At 44.5% G+C, this 25,253-nt stretch overlaps 1 protein-coding gene across 1 annotated transcript in view; it reads right to left on the reverse strand.

The window, feature by feature from the left end:
* The window catches only part of LOC109462031 (ras-specific guanine nucleotide-releasing factor RalGPS2-like), a 68,086-nt gene that overhangs the window by 8,240 nt on the left and 34,593 nt on the right, over positions 1-25,253 (reverse strand). Inside the window, exons 9-13 of the mRNA XM_019758517.1 lie at positions 14,318-14,449; positions 13,990-14,083; positions 4,458-4,522; positions 4,035-4,140; positions 1,399-1,434 (exon numbers count right to left, since the gene is read on the reverse strand). Coding sequence (XP_019614076.1) covers positions 1,399-1,434; positions 4,035-4,140; positions 4,458-4,522; positions 13,990-14,083; positions 14,318-14,449 — 433 coding nt within the window. The remainder of the gene's footprint in view (positions 1-1,398; positions 1,435-4,034; positions 4,141-4,457; positions 4,523-13,989; positions 14,084-14,317; positions 14,450-25,253) is intronic.

Below are 25,253 nucleotides of genomic sequence, written 5' to 3' on the forward strand. Positions count from 1 at the left end.
CCCTCCTTTCCCCCCTCCCTGCCCCCCTTCCTTTTCCCCCTCCCTGCCCAGACTTCAGTTCTCCCGTCTTTGTGATGCAGCCTGAGTTCAGGACAAGTCTGGACAATGAAGGGCAAAAGGTCGAGTTATTTTTAGACGTGACCCTCTCCTTAAGAAAGCGTATTGTGTCTCCTTTAAGGGCTGTTTGGAGAACGGCTGTCAGGAATGTCTTAAACCCATTAAGGACACAGCATTAAGGTTTCGCAGGGTGAAAAGCAAAATCAGGCTAAAAAAAGCGACTCACAATGTTGCCGGAAATCTGAGATTTTCATTCAGCACAAGGATCAAAATTTATAATCTCTCTGTTTTGTGGCTGCCATTGGATAAATGGACAGTCTTTACCTAGACTTTGGGAGATCAGCTTAAAATCTCTTCACATCTCATCAGAATTACTGAAAATAGTACTTTATGATTCAGTTAGAGTTGCTGTACCTCAGCCAAGTACCCAATGTGTAGGCCAATACTGGAGTTTGAGGGATCCTGTAACTGTACTGTGTTTATTTTATCTTATTTATAATATTTCAAATTTTTAATTCAACGTGAGTACATTGACTTACAGGCAGTTGGGCTGATATTTGTAAGCCAATAATTATACATACGGGTAACAGTAATGTTAGATTACAGTCAATAATACTGCATTGGTTGGTTCCATGATGATGATGATGGTTGGTTCCTTACAGGAATCCTTGCAGAATGTGTCAGGCTGGCGTGGTTACCGGGCGGGGCGGGCTGGGTTGTCAGGGGTGAGTTATGGTGTTTGCTCAGACTGGAGATATTCTGGAGCCCTGCTTCAGTACTGGACATCAGACAAACCAGTCTGGCCGTGCTTAGTGCTGGACATCAGGACAAACCAGTGATATTGTGTGGAGCCCTGCTTCAGGACTGGACATAAGGGCAAACCAGTCTGGCCGGGCTTTGCGCTGGACACCAGTACGTACAGGCCTGTGAAATTGTGTGGAGCTGACATGTACATGTAAGAGGCTGCAACTTTCTGTTATAATCTAAGGTATGTGGTTTCCTCATGGATCTAGCTGTAGCTGTATTGAATTTCATACATGTATATATTAGAGTATGATAAGCCGTGCAGTGAGTGTGAGTGTACTCAACTCTAACACACATTTTTTTTTTGCATTTGAGAAACTTCAGAACATCAGGGGTGTGACTGTCAGACAGTGAACAGAACTGGATTCTGTCCTGTACCACACAGGATAAATGTTGGCGTCATTTTACTGCAATTTTGCTGCCAGCCTAAGAACTGTGTCTTGTTCTTGCATACCACTTAACTTCTGGAGTGTCGTGGGGAGGCTTGATTTTATACTTACATGTATTTGTTATTTATTGACAAACTGTGGCTCTTACCTCTTTGCCTCTGCTTGGACTGTATGGCACAGGAAGCTGCAAGGACAGAGAGAAACGGTCAGTTGGACAAGACATAGATTTATGTACAGTTGTACACATGCATGTGCTGTGTGTGAGGCAGACTCTAATATATGTGTGAGGGCCCAGCCTGTCTGGTTCTATGCCTGAATGGGTTAGGGTTAGGATCAGGCACGGTTTTGGATAGTCTCTATTGTACCCAGAACCATGCCTATCTAGTTCTATGCCTGAATGGGTTAGGGCTAGGATCAGGCACGGTTTTGGATAGTCTCTATTGTACCCAGAACCATGCCTATCTAGTTCTATGCCTGAATGGGTTAGGGTTAGGATCAGGCACGGTTCTGGATAGTCTCTATTGTACCCAGAACTGTGCCTATCTAGTTCTATGCCTGAATGGGTTAGGGTCAGGATCAGGTACAGTTCACAGAGAGAAATGGTCAGTCTGACAGGACATACATTTCATGTGGACAGGTGGACTCTGATATATGTGTGAGGGTATCGTATCCAGAACTGGGCCTGTCTGGATCTATGCCTGAATGTGTGAGGGCTAAGGTTGTTTCTGAACCATGGTTCTGGATAGTCTCTGTGTATCCAAGTACGCAGATTTGCCTCATTGGCACTGAGGTTCTGGATAGGCCTGGAGTATCCAGACCTGTGCCTGAGCATGGTTCTGGATAAAGCACGTTTCTGGATATAAAAGAGAGGGTCTCTATGCTAGGTTGCCATCCTTCAGCAATGACAATGCCAGGCTGCCAAGTTTTTACTCAGGGAAGCAAATGTGTAAGAACAGTTCAGTTCTTCATGGTAACCTTGAAGTTAGCTAGTACACTTTCCGGACCTACCCCAAAGAAAACTCCATTAGGAGACCTGACAACATCAGTTGGAGACCTTACACAGATTACAGTGATACTCATAAAACTTCCACGTAAACAAGAGTTCAGGGCCATTACAAATGTCTGCAGCTAACTCTAACTCAGGCTTCTATATGAGCAGTTAACTGCCATTAAAGTAACCCTTCAGTGTGAATGTCCCATGCAGTCACCCCTCAGTCTGAATGTGTCCTATATGAGCCGTTAACAGCCCTGCAGTCTGCAGTCCCCCCTCGGTGTGAATGACTGTGCTCCCAGCTAACTCAGGCTCCTATATAAGCTGTTAACAGCCATTAAAGTAACCCCTGGGTGTGAATGGTCTCCCGGGCTCCTACATGAGCGTTAACTGCCATGCAGTCTGCAGTGTGCCTCCTCCTGAGGAGGAGGAGGAGGAAGTCTGCAGTCCCCCCTGGGTGTGAATGTGCTCCCAGCTAACTCAGGCTCCTATATGAGCAGTTAGCTGCCCTGCAGTCCTTCGGTGTGAAAGGTCTCCCCGGTTCCTATATGAGCCGTTAGCTGCCCTGCAGTCCTTCGGTGTGAAAGGTCTCCCCGGTTCCTATATGAGCCGTTAGCTGCCCTGCAATCCTTCGGCGTGAAAGGTCTCCCGGATGAGGGATGTTTTCCCGTTTGCTGAGAAAAGGCCCCAGGAATGTCCGGCGTGGCGCTAAGTGGTGCCCGACACTATTTGTGAACCGACCTTGTCCAGCCACAGCCTCACTGTTTGCTCTGGCTGAGGGGGAGGGGTCAAACAGGGTCCCCGACCTCTAACTGGCTGGCTGACCTTTGATTAACCCTCGACCTCTCGCTGGCTGATTGACCTCTGATTAACCTCCGACTTCCCACTGACCTCATCTGAACCCTGAACTGAACATGACAATAAATGTTACCTCATAAAAAAATGGCAAAATGAATTTTTATTATACAAGAATGTAGCTTAGATTGTTCTATGTACTTAACAACAGAAATAAATGTTAACAACAGTTGCCTAGCGACAGAGCAGACCTTGAAGCACAAACACGGTTGCTAGTAGCAACAGAACAGAAGCACTGAACGGAACCAACACCAAAACTAGTTGCCTAGCAACAGCACAGAACAAACACTAGTTGCTTAGCAACACAGGACCATCACCAACACAAGTTGCCTAGCAACAGTTGCCTAGCAACACAGGACCATCACCAACACTTGTTGCTTAGCAACACAGGACCATCACCAACACAAGTTGCCTAGCAACAGTTGCCTAGCAACACAGGACCATCACCATGGCAACACAGCAGCCGCTCCTACTCACCCGGTGGGGGACGCAGCAGTCTGGCTGCAGGGGTGAAAGGTGAAAGGTAAAAGTTCACATTGTCAGTCTTACCTAACGTCCCCCGACCCCGACTGACCCGAGCCCGACTGACCGGCCGTGTTTACAGGCAGTTGCCATGGTAACCAGTGATCTGGTGTCAGATTACGTCTGTCCTGTTTCCTCCTAAGTGTTGGTAGGGATTTGAGAACTGGTGTTACTGAACATTAGTTGCTGTGGACATCGAGCGTGTTACAGAGGCTGTGTGATATACACGCCTGTTACCGTTAGTGTTAGGGTTAGGCCAGGAGGACTGGGCTCATTTAGTTTGTGGCTTCCGTGACTTGCCAGAGAATAGTACAGTTGAAAATATATTAAGTACTTCTGAATCAGTACCTGTAATACAGTATTACCTTTAATACAGTACCACCTGTGATACAGTACTTCCTGCATGCAAGACTTACTTCGTGCCGAGGCTGCGGCTCTTGCGATGTGTGGGCACGAAGCGGGGGTTAGAGGTCGGAGTGCACTGGAGGGACGCCTTCTGGGTCAGAGCCGACTTGCCGTTCACTGGGCGGGAAACAAACATGGCAAAAATAAACAAACAAACAAACAAACAAACAAACAATATTTCCTGCATTCATGCAGAAACAGCATCATACAATCAGCTTGTCTCCTTATTAAGTGGCTAAATGCCAGCAGGCTTCCTTCTGGGATTATCTGGTAGTAGACACAAAGTCTCTTGTAGCAGTGACTATCTGCCTGTGGTGCCCCCTGCAGCTGCCAGGTGGCACTGCACAAGTGTGGCTGCTGATATGGACCACAGTACTATGCAGCACTGTTTACTCCTGACTGGGAAAAGCCTGTAACAGCCCAGCTTTACTCACCTGATAAGTCGTCTTTCGCTGTTCTGTGTAGCCTGCTGTTGCCTGGCTCAATTTTCAGGGACAACCTGGAATACAGAATAACAGACCTTAGCAACCTGAAATACATGTACAGAATAGCAATCTTAGCAACACGCAATACAGAATAACATGTTAGCAACCTGTTGTACAGAATTAGCAACCTGAAATACAGAATAGCGAACCTTATAAACCCAATGTACAGAATAACATATCTTAGCAATGCAATGTACAAAATACCAGTAACATATCAATAAGGCAACCTGAAATAGAGAACATTGTTGTCATTTGAGATCTCATCAACCTGAAACAAAAGTTGGTTTGGTTGAGGAAGGGGGAGGGGGCTGTCTATATCCATGTACCTCACTGGTTTGTAAGGAGTTTGTAATCCCAAAGATCAGACTACAGATCACCCTGTTTGGCAGACGACCACAGTTTAGGAAAGCTATCGCTGCTTCTCTTGTTGGCAGGCAGGGGCTGTTTTGTTCTCTTGTTGGCAGGCAGGGGCTGTTTTGTTCTCTTGTTGGCAGGCAGGGGCTGTTTTGTTCTGTTGTTGGCAGGTAGGGGCTGCTTTGTTCCCAAAAGCACACTTTTGGCTGCGGACCAGAAGTTAGGAAAGGTCCTGTTACTTCTGATGGGTGGCAGCGAGTCCTTTCTTCCGACCAGAGGAAAGGTTTTGCTGGCTTCTGTTGCCGGCTTGTTGCTGCCGAAGTCTTTGTTGTTCAGAGAAATGGTTTGGCTCCGGACCAGGGTTGGATGATGGCTCGAAATACTGGGGAGCTTGGAGCTGTGCACTCAACTTGTTTGTTTCGCATAACCAGTAAACCGCCTTTAGGCGTAACACACCAGTTTTGTACATGTAATTACAAGCTGTGTAAGACCGGACTGTAAGGTTTGAACCACTCACACCGGAAAGGTCCCCTACTCTTTTCGATAAGTGCGGTGGGTTCTTTAATGTGCATGGGGTGTGGCTCTCCCCAAAAACAGCACCTCCATTTAACGTCCTATCCGAGAACTTTTCTCTTTTGGTGCACCAGTGCACCCAAATATTTTCATAGGTTTACATAAAGATTAAGCTATTAATGTGCTCCGGCCCAATTTTATTTCGAGCCTTGGAAGGTTCGAGGAAAGGTTGAATGTTACTTTTGATCACCAGCTTGTTGTTCAGAGGAGAAACAGTTTGGCTCGAGACCAGGGTTGGGAGGTTTCGGGAAGGGTTTTGTTACGTCTGATGGGCGACTTGTAGCTGGCAGAAACTGTTTTGTCCCCACAATACGACTGTTTGGCTCCAGACCAGAGCTTAGTAAGGGTTTTAATGTTCTACATGAGGGTTCACTGACTGCTGGGTGGTGGTGAGTGTTTCCACGTGTGGCAGGAACTACGTACATGTACACACCTGCAACTATGCTACCTGTCCTGTAACACACCTGTAACTGGGCCGAAATGGGTTAGAGTTATGATCAGGTACAGTTTGGAATTTTTTTTCACCTCAAAGTCAAGGCTCACACAAACCACTTACGGTAGTATGTTTTGGGTAACACATTGAGAAACTGGAGAGACATCTTCGTTCACTCTAGACTTGAAAAGTTTAAGTGTACCCATTTGGGAAGCATTCTCAATGAAGCTTGTCCTGTAGATTTGCCCCAGACACGGTTCTGGATAATGCTTGGACTATCCAGAACCGTGCCTTCAAGCATGATTCTATACAAAGCATGGTTCTGGATACACCAGGCGTATATACAGAGCTAGTTCAGTGGTGCTGCCTGTGTCCACATCTCTGACAGTAACTGGGCTTAAAAACGTCACGTCTACTCTAACCAGAGCTGTGAAAGGTAAACTCATTTACAGGCAGTCAGAATAAAGAGTCTTTGATGATTCCCTTTCCTTTGCCAGTTACCCACTGCACTGACCAAACACACAATGTCTTTGTGAGAAGGACTGAGTCAAGTTGTCTCAATGTGTTTGCGGTAAACTTAGGTGGCCAGAAGGAAGACTAATAAAAGCTTTACCTGCCAGTATCCAGGTATTTATAGGTTTAACCAAGGCCTTCAGGGGATGAACTGAATTTAAGTACCCGGAATTTATGAATTGATGACTTTTATGTACCCTGAATTTATGAATTTACATACCCTTTAAATACCCTGGTAATCTACGGGGTTTAACAAAGACCTTGAGCAAAATAAACTGAACTGAACACAGACAAACCTTCTGTGTGAACTCAGTCAACTTAAGCAACAAGAACAAAGCAGCCCAAAGGTGTTTAAGGTTAACTACGGTAGTCAGAATGAAAGGAAGATGTCTTGACCCTTTATATACCAGATCCTCGCTGGACTTACAGAAAACACAAACTTCTTTGTGCGCAGGAAAACATTCGGAGCCAACGTTGCCCGAAGCTGTGTCATCAGGAGATGGTCTCAATCACTGCTTCTCTGTTCCCTAAAAGTCAAACCTGAGCCGCAGGGATGGGCCTGAACTCAGGGGACTGACCCAGGCTGGGTAGAAAGTTTACATAGAATTATTAGTATTAGTTAGTAGATTGCTAAGCCACCAGTCCTTATATACTGCCGTCATGTTTTGCCATGTCATGTCAGCAGGACAAGCCCTTTGCAATAGCCATTAGCAACTTAAGGGCTGCCCTGGCCGTGAGGGTTGAACAGCCAAACCGATAAATAAATAAAATCACTCATGGCTGGAGGGTTTGTAATAATAGTAGTGCATCCTTTGTCTCCACTTTTCTACATACATTTGTTATGTGTCTGTTAAGTCTTGACCTGTACCTAGCCCGTTGTGGCATGAATGTACAATAAAGGTATTTCATATATATATATACAAAAAATAATAATACTCTCCAAGCTGAGGTTTAGGCTTCGGCTTATTTTTGACATCTTTTTAGGCATTTTTTTTATTGGGCTTTCTTTTTTGGACTGGTATCGTTTTTTTGTTTTGCCAGGCAAATGTTGGAGTATTGAATTCTGCCCTGCCTATGTGAAACTGTCTTGTAGCCACCAAATAATGATAATATGCTTGGAGATTAGATGTGTAAACTGCCCAGGTGTAACACTGGTTTGTAAGTGATAAAATCAGCCCACAGGATGTGGTTGAATGTGTGAGGATCTGTTTGTGTTGGTTTGAGGTCTGCACAGGTCATTAGGCCGGCCTGGTGTGCAGTTAGGCGAGAGATGAGTCATCAGTGCAGTCATTATCATAATTATCTGTTACTGAAGGTCTGTGCAGGTATGGCACAGGACTGTACACAGGCTCTATAGTTGATATCATGTCTGCTGTGTGCAGGTATGGTACAGAACTGTGCACAGACTCTATAGTTGATATTACTGGTGTGTCTGTGTGCAGGTATGGTACAGAACTGTGCACAGACTCTATAGTTGATATTACTGGTGTGTCTGTGTGCAGGTATGGTACAGAACTGTGCACAGACTCTATAGTTGATATTACTGGTGTCTGACGATGCATTTACGTGACAATCGGGAACATTTTGTGACTTTTTCAGCGGAAATTTACACGACCTTCAAAGAAACCCTGGCACCCAGTAGGGGTCGGGTTCTAATGACGACTTTAGGGAAGATCTGAGACATTTGTCGTTCCTTACCCCCCAGGTAAGGTCACACCTTAAAGGAACACCGCTCCTCAGGGCTGATGTCTTAATTACAGCTTAACGAACCTCCTCAAGCGTAAGGCTTAATTACAGGTTAAGTAATTGCTCAATGATGACTTAATTGAGGAGGCATGTTGAAGGTCAGGCGAGGTGAGGTTGACTTTGTATCGGCTGTCCCCATTGGACAATGGGCCGCAGCTTCAATAACAGACGTGCTGATTGGTCAGGGGGTTTGGAACAACAAGACTTGAAAAGACAGTGTGCATTGGAGGGCTGGATGTCAGCTGGGGGTTGGACTGGACCTGAACACTGGAGGTTCTTCAGTCTGCAGAACTGGGTACTTATTCTCAAATCTCCAACTTCGCAATTAAGGTAGGTGCATGTACTACTAGGGAAACTAAGTCTTCAAGTCTGACAATACAACATTTAAAGATATGTTGCCTGGCTTGTCTGTTTTCTAGTCATGTTTCCCAGCCCAGGGATTTTGTGCTGTGTCCTTGTGGATCTCTGAACTTGCCTGGAACCACAAACATTCTATTTTTTCTCTCAGACTGCTAGTTTCTCCCATAACCCTCAACACAATGATTCTGGATACCTTCATGTTCATGTACTACATTTGTAATACAATTTGAACAAGGTTCTAACAAAATGTACATCACTGTCGAGGTTTGTCTGCTGGACAAGTCTGAAGCATCTGTTCTCATCAGGCTTTAAAAGCTTGAAAGTACAAATTAATCATTGATCAAAACCACAGGTGAGCTTTCTTCTGTAACTCACCTGGTCTCTCGTTAACACATGTACCTGGCAGGTGTGCATCATACAGGTGTGTACACAACATGTACCTGCCCATTACACGTCCTGCCGTGGTCTCACCTGCACATTAACCTGTACAGGTGACTGTGTACAAAACATTGTACCTGCACAAAAACCAGGTGTTCAACAGGTAATAATCACATGTCCAGGTGTCCAACCTGACATTACCTGCGACACACCTGTAATCAGACAGGCTCAGGGTTACCATGGTGATACCTGCGTGCAGGTAAATTTGTTGGAAACCGTCAGGTGTGTTCAAACGTGAGAATTCAGCCCCGAAACCAGCCCAGAATCGGCCTTCGAGAGCAGAAAGGCGGGAGTTTGGTCTGGGTTTGGTGATTAGACAAATAAACAGGTGTTCTCGTCCAGACAAAGGTGTTTAGTGAGGTGAGACAGGTGAGACAGGTAAGGCGTACCTGCAGGGCTGATCTTATCTCCCGGATCCGATACTTTAACAGCTCAAGTGGTTTAGATTCTTATCAGGACATCAAGAAGTGGGCAAGGCAAGGGGGCGATCAAGTGTGGGGTGGGGGGGCATGCTGCTCAAATGTTCCCATGTACACCTGGCTACACCTGGCAACAGCTGGTTACACCTGGTTACAGCTGGATACACCTGGGGACACCTGGCTACACCTGGTTACACCTGGGGACACCTGGCTACAGCTGGTTACAGCCGGTTACACCTGGAAAAGCTTAAGGCAGTCTGCTCTCCTTCTACCTGTACTTGGGCATGACTATACTTGTCTATCAGATAGTTCGTCTTTTCCTAAACTACTCCTGACCATGACTTGTATATACCAGGTGCTGCCCAGTGTGCTCCATCCATATACATGTACAGTGTAGTACTAGTCTTCTTGATGGTCTACAGATACATGTATCCTGTGCTGTACAATGTATCTACATGTACATTTACAATCCAGACATCCCCCCCCACATCTCCCACACACCTATGCAACATCTGGGCAGATACACAGGTAACCCAGAAAGGTACCCCCACACATACTCAGGTACGCAGACAGGTGCCCCAGACAGGTAACCCAGGGTGGTCTGTTGTACAGGTACCCCTTCACACACACAAAGGTACACAGGTGGTCCAGACAGGTACATTATACACAGGTACCGTACAGGTGCCCCAGACAGGTGGCCCAATGCCCAGGTAAGCTGCCCTCCCACCCGGCGTGTTTTTTGCTATTCTGGCCTTGTGGCCTGTTTTGTTGCTGGTGTTTCCCCACTGCTACACAAACAAAAGCTTTCCTGCTCAACAGTAATGTAAACTGTGCGCAGACAAAAGCTGCTGCTTGGGGGGAAACATGGAGGCAGGGATGCCTTACATATAGAATACAACACAGTGGATTCCATATCGCCCGAGGTACCAGCCCGACCGCGGGTCGGATCAGCAAAAAGGCCGGAGGGAGATCCGATCTGCGGGAGGGCCGGGAAATGCACCTTTCAATGCAAAATGAGCCAAAATTTGGTGTCCCTAAAAGCCTTAAATGCAACAATATCAGATCCAACCTTCGTAATTCTGTATTCGAATTTTCGAAAGCGGCGCACACGGTTAGGGCAAAACGCGTTCTGATGTTGATTATTTCTCTATTGTCCCAAAAGTATCCCAAAGTGACTTTCTAGTTGTCCCGGCCTAAATTTTAGTGGTCAGTGGTCCTACCTGGGAGTAGACATGTGTAAACTGTCTTGAGGTTAATGGTCCTACCTTTAAGCAGTTTTTAGCATCTCGAGTTCCTCCCAAGTTAAGCAGGTTGAAGCCTTAATGGAAACGTCAGACTTTCCTGTAAACACTTTTCTGTTTGGGAGCAGGAAACTTATAACAAACCTTCTGGGACAGGATGGCAGGCAGGGCAGGGAGGGCAGACAGGGCAGGGATGGCAGGCAGGGCAGGGATGGCAGGCAGGGCAGGGATGTTAGACAGGGCAGGGATGGCAGACAGGGCAGGGATGGCAGGCAGGGCAGGGATGGCAGACAGGGCAGGGGAGGGCTGACAGGGCAGGGATGGTACAGAGGGCAGGGGAGGGCACTCATCCTGGGCTTAGGCTGATGGGGTCCTGTCACAGTTTAAGCCTTGTCCTGCTGGCAATTTGATGCAATATTTTTCAATACTTCTATGTCTTAATCAGGTCACAGACCCTTGACTTTTTTTGCCCTGTGGCAGCGTAGTTACTTCAATCTGCATTTGTTGCGTTTCGCCGTGGTATGACGCGTCACACGAGAAACACCCTCAAATCGTATTATACAGGGCGCTATATAGACGGGTTATACTACAAGTATGTATGTGCAAAGAACATTCATGGGCTCTGCAGGACAAGGGTAAGACTTAAGGCTCCAGGTCTTACAGACGGGTCTGAGCTTAAGGTTCTTACCGTAGTTTAGGACAATCTTTAAGACAGTCCTTGAATAAACTCTTCACAGACAGTCTTTGTTTTAATGCAGTTTTTGTGTCGTTACATTTACTCAAAGAAGTTGAGTTTCATTCATCTGTTTTGTCACCTTTGGCCAAGGCCTTTTCACAACCAATTACACAAACTATTATCACTGCAAAGCCCGTCAATGCAGGTAATATGAGAACTTAAGTACTGGTGTCAATGTCCCCTTAACAAAAGGTTATTATTATTAGCACTTAATCACTTAAGTGGGGACGTTTTCAACATATAGTAAAATTCCATCCTTAAAGGAGTACTAACCTCCAGAAGGAGGTGCTATATTCCGACAGGCATTTATTTTTGGAAGTGAAAAATGCATATTATTTTACAGTATACAATTAAATGCCCATTTTGCGCGCAAGTCTTAAAACGCATCGAATCCAGGACAAACTCTCCAAATACCCTCAAAACTATCCCAGAATACACCACGCTACCCCATTGGTGTCTATGTTTTAAACAAAAAGTTACGTTACAGACCTCTTTTCGGGGGCGATAAGAAGAATTCGTACCGTTCGGTGTTCTTTTGTATCTTACCAACCATTCCCCTTCTTGGTGTCCTTATCGCCCCTCATTTATGCCGCAAATATTGACGATGAAAAAACGGACGTAATCTAGTTATCCTTTCCATAAGTGGCGTAATCTAATTATCTGTTCAAGTAATACTTACATGCTAATAAGTTGAGAAAATCAAAACACGCAGCGTGAAACTGGCGCTCACTGTATTCGACATCCTGATATTATAATATCCAAGCCACAGGTCAAGCAAAGTAAAGCAAGTAATTTCTCAATAATCAGCTTGTTAGTGTGCTTGTCTCCTACCATTTTCGCCGAAAAATGTTTATGTTGACCTGAAGTGTATGAGTATTGCGTAAGCCAGAGTTCCCGGATGTATCAATTGTGGTTCAGCATGGGGAAATCATATTAATATCACTTTACAAACATGCGCCGCGCAACTCGTACAAGCGAAATTATGTAAAAAGTCGGCTAGTTATGTATTCATTGCAGCATGATGTATCGGGAAATAGCACTTCCTTCTGGAGGTTAGTACTCCTTTAACTAAACATCGCAAACTTGTTTATGAATCCCAGAGATTTTGCAAACTATAACCAATTCTTAGGAGACAGGTATTTCTCACCTTGTAAAAAGAAATACCTGTCTCCTAAGTTATACCAACCTGATGAAATTATTTTTGGAAATATAACAATAATGTGTAAATCTCTCTGGCATTGTGGTCTTCAAAACCAGAGGTTACCGACTGTGAGTTTATTCTACACCCCGCCCCCCCCCCCCCCCCATCCAGGCAGAGCAGCTGATTTTCAGTTTTGTGGGAAGCGTTTATTCTGTAAATCTTGAGATTTTCCGCAGACACGGGTGACTTCAGCTGTTTGTGTCACAAATCCCGCCGATTTCCACCCAAATCGAGCCACTTTTTGTTGCCCAAACCCTCGATATGGCCGCTTTAACTATAATCACCCAATCACGACACAAAAAACAACAATTTCCGGGCGTTTTACGGACCCAACAAAAGAACAGGTTTATAACAACAGCTGCTGGGGGCTGCACAATTTGACCTTGGAGGGCAAGGTCGCCAGTTCTATTCTTTAAGTTGAACCCACACAGAAATATTCCGTCTGAAATAACTGCCAATTTCCTGACTGACATTCATAATGGGCTCCTGCAGGTTTTTATAAATTCACGTCCAAAAAGATAAGACAGTTAAAAAAAGAGCACTTTCGCGTCAAGGCAAGGCTCGACCTTGAACGTCCTTCAGCCGAGGTCACATTGTGGTTTGCTTGGCTCTGCAACATTTCAGATCAGTTTACAGTTAGTTTACTGCTGCACTGTTTATTTTTCACATTAACACCTGGGGAAGCTAGACAGACGCTACACCAGGGACAAGACTGCCTAAAAGTGGTTCAGAATCTGAGTGTTGGGGGGGGACAGTTTCTGTGCACTAAATTTCAAGACCTGCATGAAAACTTCAGAATAGCACAGTTTTCTGGAAAACTGCAGTCTGAGACAGAGATTTTACAATTCCCCGACTTATAAAACCTAGAACCAAGTGGAAGTTTTCCTTCAGTCTGCAAACTTTACTCCACTGAGACCTAATTTACTGCCACAAATGCTGTACACTAGCTTTGTATGCTAGCATAGTTGCTAAAACTCCACAGCTCCATGTAGCTCTGTAGCCTGGTTACCAAACCTATTATAGCTTCCAAGTCCAACATCCTCTCCGCAAATAGGTAGGACTCGGCAGCTATAATAGGTTTGGCAACCAGGCTAGTAGCTTTACTGGCTGCCAACATTTTTAGCTGCTGAAATAATGCAGATCTGGTGCAGGGACACAGCCATGGGGGCAGGGCTTGGGTCGGGGATCAGAGCCGGATATTTCTGCTTGGAGGGGATCAAAGTATCACTGGGCTGGTGGGAAGGGCTGGTGGCACGGGTACATTGCCCTATCTGACAGCCCTTCACCCTGCCCAGTTAGACATGTACATCAGAGGTTCTTAAATGATCAATCCCCTCGGAAAACTTGTGGCAGTAACTCAGTACTGGGTTAAGATGACTTGTACCTGTCTAGTCTTAAAATTTACCTTAAGTTCAACTTAGTACTACGTGTACAGTAGTTCTTTCAGTTGTCCGTTGTTTTACTTACTTGTAGTTGTCGTCTTCCACAAACTTCTCCAGCTCTTCGATGTAGTGCACGGATCGCAGGTAGTTCTGCACATGCCCCAGGACTGGCAGGTGGTCTGGGGGATAATCAATAACCAACCAATCAATCAATCAATCAATCAATCAACCTATCAATCAATCAACCTATCAATCTATAAAAATATGTCAATCTATCTATCGCCTAACATTATGTAATGCAAGTTTATGGTGTTCTACATGTTTGACTACAACGAAATGGTCTGGTCACCAATTATGGTAACCATGTAAATGTTAGGTTACCATGGAAATGTTAGGTAACCATGGAAACGTACCGTAGCTGGACTGCTGGTACTCGGAGATGATTCTGCAGATGTTGTTCATCTTTGTTCTCCTCTGGTCGCTCTCCAGACCGCCGGAGTGCGGATGGGCCGCGTTGATGTACGTCAGGTCCGTCAGGTACATACCTGTACACAAACAAACAAACAAACACATGGTCAGGTCCGTCAGGTACATACCTGTTAACAAACAAACAAATAAACAAACACATGGTCAGGTCCGTCAGTTACATACCTGTAAACATACAAACAAACTGATAAACACATACTATCATGAAAGTTCATCTGTGTTGGAAGATACATGTTTAGAGTTAAAACTTTAGGTCCGACACAAAACGCTCTGTCACCTAGAGCTTTCGACCAGTCACTCTGGTCTTCCTCAGTAGACTGACCCAGTGAAGCTTGTCACAAAAAAAAACTTGGCTTGAAGTTCTTTGTCTTGTGCTTACACTTCAAAGAAGCCACGTGACAAGCTTCACTGGGTCAGTCTACTGAGGAAGACCAGAGTGACTGGTCGAAAGCTCTAGGTGAGAGAACTTTTTGTGTCGGACCTAAAGTTTTAACTCTAAACAAACAACAAACATGTTGTGATGTCCATCTTTTAAGCACCCCGTATCTCCTGTGTCTCCAACTGCCCAGCTAGCCAGGCAGCTGTAGTGTGTATTTCCCACCTTGTCTGCCTGCCGGGCGGTCAGGCATCTCGGGTTAACAAGGTTAAAACCTCGGGTGAGGAGGGTTAACGTCTTCCCACTGAAGGATGGAGTCTCTCAGTAGGGTGGAAAAATGCCCCACATTCCCCCAGCCAGGGTGGGAGGTAATTTAAAAGGTAAACTAAGGTAAAGGTAGTCCTGTAGCCTTTGTCAGGCCTTAGGGGCAATGAACTGAACTGTGTCTAGAGCCCATCCCCTTCCTTTCACTGCCTTTTACCTCCCCAACCGAAGTCAGGTACACATTATACATACTAGCTGTTACAGTGACCTTATGAGTCTTTTAACTGTTTTTTTCCCGTTACTTCACAAGTCATTGTGATTAATTATGTTGCTTTGAGCTCTCAGTTCTTTTAGTGACCTTGAAAAAGAGTGTTGAATGTCACTCGAAACGTCCGGAAGTTATCTCCGTAATTTATCCAGTGGAAGAGTTTGATTTGTCTTTGAACATTTTACACCTGGGTGGAGTGAGGAAAGTCGTGTTAAGTGCCTTTCCCAAGGACGTACACAACAGGAATGCCAGGAATCAAACTCACGTCCGCTAGCCTGACTATTCGTCCATCTGATGCCCCTGATCTATGTGTGTGTTCTGTGTTAAACCTACCGGTACCCTGCCTATGTGTGTCCTGTGCTAAACCTGCCGTGCCTGACCACCAACATGAGAGATGTAACATTAACTACGTCCCTCTCCAAGCTCAGTCACGCGTCTCAGGTTAAAAGGGTTAAACTCAGACCTTTGGTGTGGAACTGAGCAGGGAATGGAACCATAAGGGCAAGGACATCATTCTGTTGTATCCAGAATAGTTCCCTTTATTCAGAACTAGGCTCTGTCTCTGAGGCACAGTTCTGGACAAATCTACGTTTCTGGATATGCATAGACTATCCAGAACCTAATCCTAACCCAGTCAGGCATAGAACTAGATAGGCACAGTCCTGGGTACAATAGAGAGTATCCAGAACCGTGCCTGATCCTAACCCTAACCCATTCAGACATAGAACTACATGTAGATAGCATGGTTCTGGACCATCTGTACCAGGCAGCTGCAGTATACCTCTGTCCCCACAGCCCCTCGCAAAGCTCCCTCCGGTATCTCGGGTTAAAAAAGTTAAAAACTGCCCACTGAAGGACGCAGTCTGTCCTCAACAGGGTGGAAACTATGTGTTAAATGCATGTTGTGAAAAATAAACACTGTATTTCCTGTGTGCTGAACCTGCCAAGCTATCAGCAACAAACTCTAAATTTCACCAAGATTTCAGCAACAAACTCTAAATTTTGCCAAAATTTGAGCAACAAACTTTTAAATTTCACAAAGCTATCAGGAACAAACTTTACAATTTAGCACTTAATTATCAGGAACAAACTTTGAACAGCCATTTAATGTCTTGGTCCAGGAACAAACTTTTACATTTCACCAAGATATAAGTAACTAACTTAAGTTTAAACTCTGTCAAGATATCGGAAATAAACTTAAGTTTACAACTTAGCACTTACATGTAGCTATCAGGAACCAACTTTACAATTAAGCAAAGATACTGTGAACAAACTTTAAATTCAGGCAAAATATCGGAAATAAAGTTTACAATTTAAATAAAGTACTTAGCTATTAGAAACCACATTAGGTTTACAATAAACAAAAATACTGGGAAGAAACATACGTCTAACACATCTACTCAGCCATCGAGAACAAAAAATGTCATTCCCTTAAAGTTTGTATTTGGTTCTAGACCATACGAGTTGCACTTACTGTCTACTAATTACCATATAAAATACTTAGTCTATAAAAATCCCTCTGAAATATCAATGTCCAACAGGACAGACGCTCAGGTACAACAGACTCTTCTCTTCAGTCTGCTTTTGCTGCTGCTTCATCTGGACCATAAATAAATGTACCTGACAGAAAAGCCATCAAACCTAATGAAAGTAATGTTACTGGTTTGTCAACCTGAAGCTGGAAAAATAAACACAGTTCTGTGGTGCATGGGTCCCGGAGAGAAGCTGGTGTGCCCAGCAGGCGTTTGTCTGTCAGCAGCTACCAATAATCCTGCCTACATCACACTGTCAGGATCCTCTTGGTCTGTCTGCAGGAATTTTTGTCCCACCTGTTCCAAACCTTACAGAAGGTTTGGGACACTCAGGGGGGACAGAAATTCCTGCCGACAGACAGATCCCCTGTCCCAAGTTTAAACCTTACAGAGTTCTACATCAGGGCAGGTCCCACCTGCATAATGGTATCCTCTCTATCTGTCTGCAGGAATTTCTGTCCCACCTGTTCCAAACCTTACAGAGTTATATCATCAGGGCAGCTCCCAATAAACCAGCCTGCATCATGGAATCCTCTGTCTAAGTCAGGAATTTCTCATTTCAAAACTCCCTCAGAGTTATATTCTAAGACTTGTAAAGTACTAAGTTATACAGCTTATAGAACTCTCTAGAGAAATGATTATTGTTATAAAATCACTTGAGAAGAAATTTCCCGCATGTGATGTCAGCAACATGTAAATGTTCATATCATACAGCTTTTCTGTATCTGTATCGGTATAGCCGGTATAACCGCCCTTCGGCGTAACACACCAGCTAATGCCTTTTCTTGGGCATTCAGGAAGATATGAAAAGGAGAATTTCACAGGAAGATACCTGAGTGTGGGCATTACTCCCGGATAACTACAGAATAGGTGGGAGGTCGTGTTGGGGGAACTTCACAACTCAGCAAGTCTAAGGCCTGTGTTGATGGGCGTTACGGTCCACCGGTCCACAGCTTTGAAGTCCCCCGGCACACCCTCAGGTGTACGTTAGGTGTGAGGTGATATATGTACTGTACATGGGAGGCCGTGTTGGGGGGACTCAGCATTGGTGTAAATGATTCTGCTTCTATCTGTGCAGATGACTTGGTAGGTTTACAGACATCAGTACAAGTACACATGAGATGGGAACTGTAGCTGCTGTGTTGATGGGTTTATGGTCCATGGCTTTCAAATCTGAGCTACCCAAATGGGTTCAACCTTAAACTTTTCAAGTCTAGGATGAACAAACATTCATCATCAGATTCTGTCTCTATGGTTCCTTACTGTAACCCGTTTTTGTATGAGTCTTGTTTTGAGGTAAAAATTGAAGTAGATAAAAAAAGCACACTGGTGTGAAGTGATATATGTACTGTACCTGGGAGGTCGTGTTGACGGGGTCATGGTTCATGGTTCACAGGTCGGCAGGTTCACAGATCCTGAGTTCAGGTCAATGTTGTATATACATGTATGAGCCAGGAGATTACCTATACAGTATGTAACTGTACAATGTCATGTCTTGTATATGTACTGTACATGGGAGGTCGTGTTGACGGGGTCATGGTTCACAGGTCGCTGGTCGTGTTAACATGGTCATGGTTCACAGGTTGCTAGTTTTGGGGAGTTTTTCTCCCATCAAAGCTGCCGCCCCAGTTTTAGTCCCACGTCCGTCAGCAAGGCTACATTACTGCCGGCTGCCGGGCTTCCAAACACACAGGAGTCACTAACACACAGCCATGCACCACCCTCTCAGTCCACATAGCTGGCATACAGGCGACTTTACACATCAACACGTGGACATTCTGCCTCTGTCCCTTCAGGTGACTGGGTAGGTTTACAGGCATCAGTGTAAGTACATGTGAGATGTATGAACTGTGTTGGTGGGTTCACGGTCCACCGGTTAACCATGAGCTTTCAAGTCTGCGCACACACACAGGTGTAATATTATGTAGGTGTCAAGTGATGTATGTAGTACGTCAATGAAGGTTAGACTAGCTGTCATTAGTGACTGAGATTATGTAGTACTGTGCTTCCAAGTTAATGGTACAGGTTAACACCCTGGAGTTAAGACCATCTGTATCAGTATAGCCAGTATAACCGCCTTTCGGCGTAACACACCAGCTTCGCAGGCACGCGGCGCAGCGGCAGCCGGCTACATCACACCGAACGACTTGTTACACCTAATCTGTGCACATTTGATTGCAGGAGTTGTTTAAGGCTTTCTAGTCATGATGCCCCAACTGTGCTTGATGGCAAAGAGTTCCAGTCTACGATAGTTCTGGGGAAATACGAGTGCTACCATGCGCACAGTAGCACTGGTTCAACACCCGTGAGTACAGTTGTGAGTCTGCCAGAGCAGAGCTCAGCTTGGCAAGTGCACAAAGAAGATTCAGTCACACAAAACATCACACAGTCTCACATTCCTCCTGCACAGGACAAGAACGGTTGTATACAAGCTACTGTAACTCAGCGTGCACACAGGAGATAACACTACAGCATGTACATAGTGTGTGGTGCAGGGTCAATACCCGGCCAGGAATAGTCTGCCAGAGCTCAGCTTGGCAAGTGCAAAAAGTGAAGGAACACATAACATTCCTCCCAATGACTGAAATCTGGCAAGTTGCACAAAGCACATTTTGTACATACACACACGTAAGACTGGCTGTATACAAGGAAACGTAACTTTACACATGACATTATACATGTCCACACATTCCACACAGGGCTCAAATCTACAGCTGTAAACGTTGGTGAAGGTTAGACATCCAGGTAATAAATAAATACAATACCCCAAAAAACAGTTACTCAAGCAACTGCACATGGATATGATTTTGTAACTGGTCAGACTTTTCAGGTAGCATCCACTACCTGCTGCCTGAAAATGTCACCGAGTAACAGATGGTCATACTAACTGTTGTGCCAGCTGCCAGGCTGGTTGTTTTCTATGGGTAAAACTCTGTAATTCCTGATTTTTTCACAGTACTTTTATGTTCACTGTTTTCACCGTCACTTCTGTACCGTGAACTTATCATTACAGTTAACAAATAATTCTTGAACTTTCTTTTTCCTGCACCTGTCGCCACCGTGAACATATAGTTCCGTGAACATGTCCACTTTTCTCAGACCGTGAACTTTTGCTACCGTGAACATAAAGAGAATTACTGTAACTATTGTGCCAGGCCGGTTGTTTTCCATCAGTAAAACTCACAAAGACGATTCCCCCCCCCCTCCCGGGTCCCCAAAGCCAAGTTCAGTGCCAAGTGCGCTGGTTTTGTCATCACCAACGTCACCCCGGGGATTCTGGGCTGCAGGTCGCCCGGCGGGGAGGCTGTTGTGGAAGGTCAGAGGTCAGAATCCTGACAAGTTTCAGCGGAACTCAGGCCACCAGCTGATCTGGTTATTTACACCAACACTGACTTCTGTATAATTTATCTACCTGCAGTTTGTTATTTACTGCAGCAGACTTCTGTATTCCAAAAAGCAGTTACTCAAGCAACTGGATATGATTTTGGAAATGACCGAGTCTTATTACCTGGATGTCGAACCTCCATTGACAAACTTCTTATCTACCTGCAGTTCAGCAAACCTACGAATATGGTTCAGGCGCCACCTCTGTCTGGTTTCATATCAACTGTCTTTATATCTCATGACAACCTTTAGTACATAGGTTCAAATATACTCTAACTTCTTTAACTCCCTGCACAGTTATACATGTACAGGACACTACAGTCTGACATATTTACATGTACAATGTATGTAACTAAGAGTAGAGACAGACAGTTATACAATGTAAGTAAGGACAGACCCTGACAGTTATACATGTAAGTAAGGACAGACCCTGACAGTTATTTATGTCTGTAAGACCAGAAGCTGACAGCAGACCTTTGGGACCAGACAGAAGCTAAAGTGCCCCTCCCCACCCAGAGTTGTAATGTCTGATAGCCTGGTTCTTTCATTATTATAACTCAAGACATTATTAAGTTTCCTTGTCCCGCCATGTTATTTCTGTCTTAAGAACTGGCAGCACAGTTTAGACATGTCCTCCCTCAGTGCTGCATGTTTGTTAGTGACTTGAAGCAGACATCTGACCGCCCCTCCCCACTCGTGCAGTTGGTTTATGTCCAGCTCAGATTTGTAAAGACAAGCGGGTTTGAAGAGTCCAGCCTGCCTGCACAGTACAGGGCCTGGTGGCTGCTAACCAGGCAGAAGCTACTACTCTGATTTCTCACTTCTGTAGCTGAAGCTGTCAGCTGCCCTTTGGGAATAGACAGAAGTTCACAAGACATGGCAGGCATGGTATTCTAAGGACCTTCCCCATGTCTTAATGTCACAAGACATAGCATCTAAGGACCTTCCTTATGTCTTAATGTCAGTTGGTTTATGTCCAGACCAGATTTGTACAGACAAGTCTGTGTGAAGGTTCCAGCCTGGATAGCTATACTATTACAAGGGCACCCTTCTATAAGGTCCCAGGCACAGTCAGTGTCTTACTCTGATTTCCAACTTCTCCAGCTGAATCTGTCAGCTGCTCTTTGGGACCAGACAGAAGTTGGCCGACCCTTCTCATGTCTTAATGTCACAAGACATGGTAGTCTAAGGACCTTCCCAATGTCTTACCCTCACAAGACATGGCAGACATGGTAGCTAAGGACCTTCTCATGTCTTAATGTCACAAGACATGGTAGTCTAAGGACCCTTATGTCTTACTCTCACAAGACATGGCAGACATGGTAGCTAAGGACCCTTATGTCTTAATGTCACAAGACATGGCAGTCTAAGGACCTTCCTCATGTCGTACCCTCACAAGATATGCAATGGACCCTGTAGCAGCCCCAACTATGCTTCAGCCATGAAGCCACTGCTGAAAACTGATGTACAATAGTACTGTCACAATATTATAGCCTGTATGTACCCTGTAGTACAGTACAGTAACCCTACAGTTACAGTAGTACAGTCCCCGCAAGCCGGAAAGTGTCTCGCTGATGTACAGTTACTGTAGTACAATAAATTATTATAGCCTGTATGTACCTTATAGTACAGTACAGTAGCCCTGAGCCCTCCCAAACTGTGCCAAGCCGGAAAGTGTCTCCCTGATTATATTTCCAACCCTGACAGTAGTACTGTACAGTAGTACTTGAATGTATAGGCCCTATAGTACAGTACAGTAGCGCTGCCCTCCCAAACTGTGCCAAGCCACTGCCGGAAAGTGTCTCCCTGATGTACTGTAGTACATAATTATAGCCTGTATGTACCCTATAGTAAAGCACAGTAGTCATATAGTACAGTACAGTAGCCCTGTATGTACCCTATAGTACATGTAAAGCATAGTAGCCCTACAGTACAGTACAGTAACTGTGCCAAGCCGGAAAGTGTCTCCCTGATTACATTTCCAACCCTGACGGCCTCCCGACCCCTGCCCTAGCCATTGCCATGGCAACAGGGGACATATTGGCCCCGTGCGGCTGCCAACAGAAACAATCAGGCGAGATGACATCATCGCGTTGCCGGGGACGACCGCAGACCGTAAATCAGACTCGCAATCTGTCTGGTCACATGACCTCCACGTGACCTTCACCTTCAGACGGTACATCACGGCTTAAGGGGGTTTGAAGGTCGTGTTAAGTTCCTTTTTTTTTATTCAAGGGCAAACTGCACCTTACAGAAAATACAGCCAGAAATAGATGCAACAGTTACTACATAATTATGGTAAATTGTTATTTTGAGTCTTCCTGCTTTATATGTGATTTTTTTATAAGATTATTGCATATTCGGTTAAAAGAACATTGCAACAGAGTAAAAATAACTTCTACATAATAAAATGTAGCTGTTTAAAACTATAGCTACAAAATCTGTGTCTAAAATTAATACACCAGCAAGTTTTTGTATTTGTGTAGCATTAAAAAAGAATAGCAACATATGAGTGTAACGTACACGTAACTGTAATTGTGGATCCAAGTAAAGCCAAAGCCAACTGTTACTGGGTCACAGAAAGTCTGCAGAGCTGCAGGTAACATTGACCCTGGCTCCTCACATGTTTTCTATAACATTTGGGTTCATATTTCCTGTCAGGCGGCAGGAGGCCACCTACAGGCATTATTATGTCATCAACATACCAGCAACTGCAGGTTTCATGTGTGGGTTTGGAGTTCACGGCAAATTTATGTCTAATGTGTGACGTTGGTGACAGATACTGGAAGGCTTGGCCACACTGCTGTGTGGACTGTTACTTATAGACAGTGTAAAATTTTCACAACTCTCCAGGAAGCCAAGTTTAACATAATTCTAGTTTTCTTAGTTTCACAACCATATATTTTACTGTTCTGACATCTTGACAACAGTAAGAATTATGACAGGGATGACAGTGAGCAAGTTTGGCAGGCCAAGGACATTTTGGTCTGACATCATTGTACGCTGAAGGATTGAAAATCCTTTGACTTGAAAATTTTCGTCTAGTTTGGAAACTTTTGTGCTAGAAGGAACAGGTAGGGTTTAAAACTTTACTACCTTGGTCAAGATTTGTTAATTTCACCAGTTTAGTGAGGGACCTGAGTGATGAGGTCTTGCCTGCCCAGGGCAGATGAGAAAATTAGGTCAAAAGTAGGGTACAGTAAGTCATGTTTTACATGTAAAATGTTTACTGTGGTCAGCTGTTGTCAGAGTTTGAGCTGCTCAACCCCCTGTTTTCTTTGTATATTTGAGAGGCACACCCTTGTGATTCTGTGATGCATAAGAATTTTTGAGAGAGGTACTTTTTATGAGTCCTTGTTTTATATATGAATGGTTTATTTCAGTTGATACCTCGCAGCCACTTGGCTGAATTACGTACAACTTACAAAATGTCTCTAACTGAATCACATCCAAATTATAAGTGTTACACAGATTACGATGATTTACGGAAATTGTAAACTAAATTTGCGATAATTCCACATATGATCAATTTCTTTCAAAAAGTCAAGTATTAAGAGCAGACAAATTCAGTATCAATTAGTTCTAAAATCTAAAATACTAAAGTAGTAGGGAATCCATATATGATCATTTTCTTTGAACATTTCGATATTTAAAAAAGACAACAACAATTTCGATTACTAGTAGTTCTAAAATTAAACAAACTACGCGCATTTCATTGGGAGAGTGGCATTGAAAGGATTAACAACTTAATATAGCATATTTAACTAAAGCCTGCATAATGGTGAATATCTGCATCAGCCCTTCAGTTTTCCCCACAGTGCCAGCTGCTAACTCTCTCTGCCTTACCTCAACCTAACCTCAAAGCTTTGCCGAACACAAGAAAAAAACCTGGTGCCTATACCTATAGTAGCTTACAGTGCTATGGGGTCTGGCATCTAGGTTACTGATCCTTCAGGGCTACTGCAGAGAGGGAAGGGCACAAACCTCTCCATGCAAGCAGCTGCTTTCTTCCCTCAGCCTTGCCCCAAGTCTGACTCAACCTGAGCTCAAAGCTTTGCTGAACACAAGAAAAACTCAGTGCCTAGCCCTGCTATGAGTCTGGTATATAGGCTACATGTAACTGCCAAAACGGATTAAGGAGCAAAAACCTCTCCATGCAAGCAGCTGCTTTCTTCCCTCAGCCTTGCCCCAAGCCTGAGTCAACCTGACCTCAAAGCCTTCCCGAACACAAGAAAAACTCAGTGCCTAGCCGTGCTATGTGGGTCTGGCATCTAGCTATAGGCTACATGTAACTGCCAAAACGGATTAAGGAGCAAAAACCTCCAAGCAGCTGGTTCCTTCCCTCACTCAGCCTTGCCCCAAGCCTGAGTCAACTTTACCTCAAAGCCACAAGAAAAACTCAGTGCCTAGCCCTGCCATGTGTCTGGCATCTAGGCTACAGCATCAAGCAGCTGCTTCCTTCCCTCTGCCTTACTAAGTTCTGAGTCAACCTGAGCTCAAAGCCTCCCGAACACAGGACATGTGTGCCCACCAGCTGGCCTCCCCCCCAAAACCACAGACATCCTCACACAGACTTAGAACACTCATCTGTGGGTGCTGATAACATCTTCAAAGTTTCACTTACTAAATACAACATACATGTAAAATACACTCGACCTTTGGCATACTGCAAGCCTTAGCTCCAATTTCATTTGTTCTTGTAAATATTTAAAAATATAATAGGTGAGAAACCACAGACATCCTCAGACAGTCTCAGAACACTCATCTGTGGACACTGATAACATCTTCAAAGTTTCACTGCAGCACATTGGCAAATACTCTCACAGTCTGTCCTTTTAAGTTATAGGAATTTGGCTTACTGTAGACTTTAGGCTAAACTAATTAATTTCATTACTAAGTCTTCACATAATTAAAATGTATTTCAAAGTGAAAATATAGCAAGCAGACATCATAAAAGCACAGGGGTGGTAGGTAAACTTGAGTTAATGACTGTATTCACACCAAAACATGGTCCTCCGGCTTTGTTTTCATTTATTTTT

The sequence above is a fragment of the Branchiostoma belcheri genome, unplaced genomic scaffold (genome assembly GCF_001625305.1).
Source record: "Branchiostoma belcheri isolate BF01 breed outbred unplaced genomic scaffold, Haploidv18h27 scaffold98, whole genome shotgun sequence".
In the NCBI taxonomy this organism is placed as follows: Eukaryota; Metazoa; Chordata; class Leptocardii; order Amphioxiformes; family Branchiostomatidae; genus Branchiostoma; species Branchiostoma belcheri.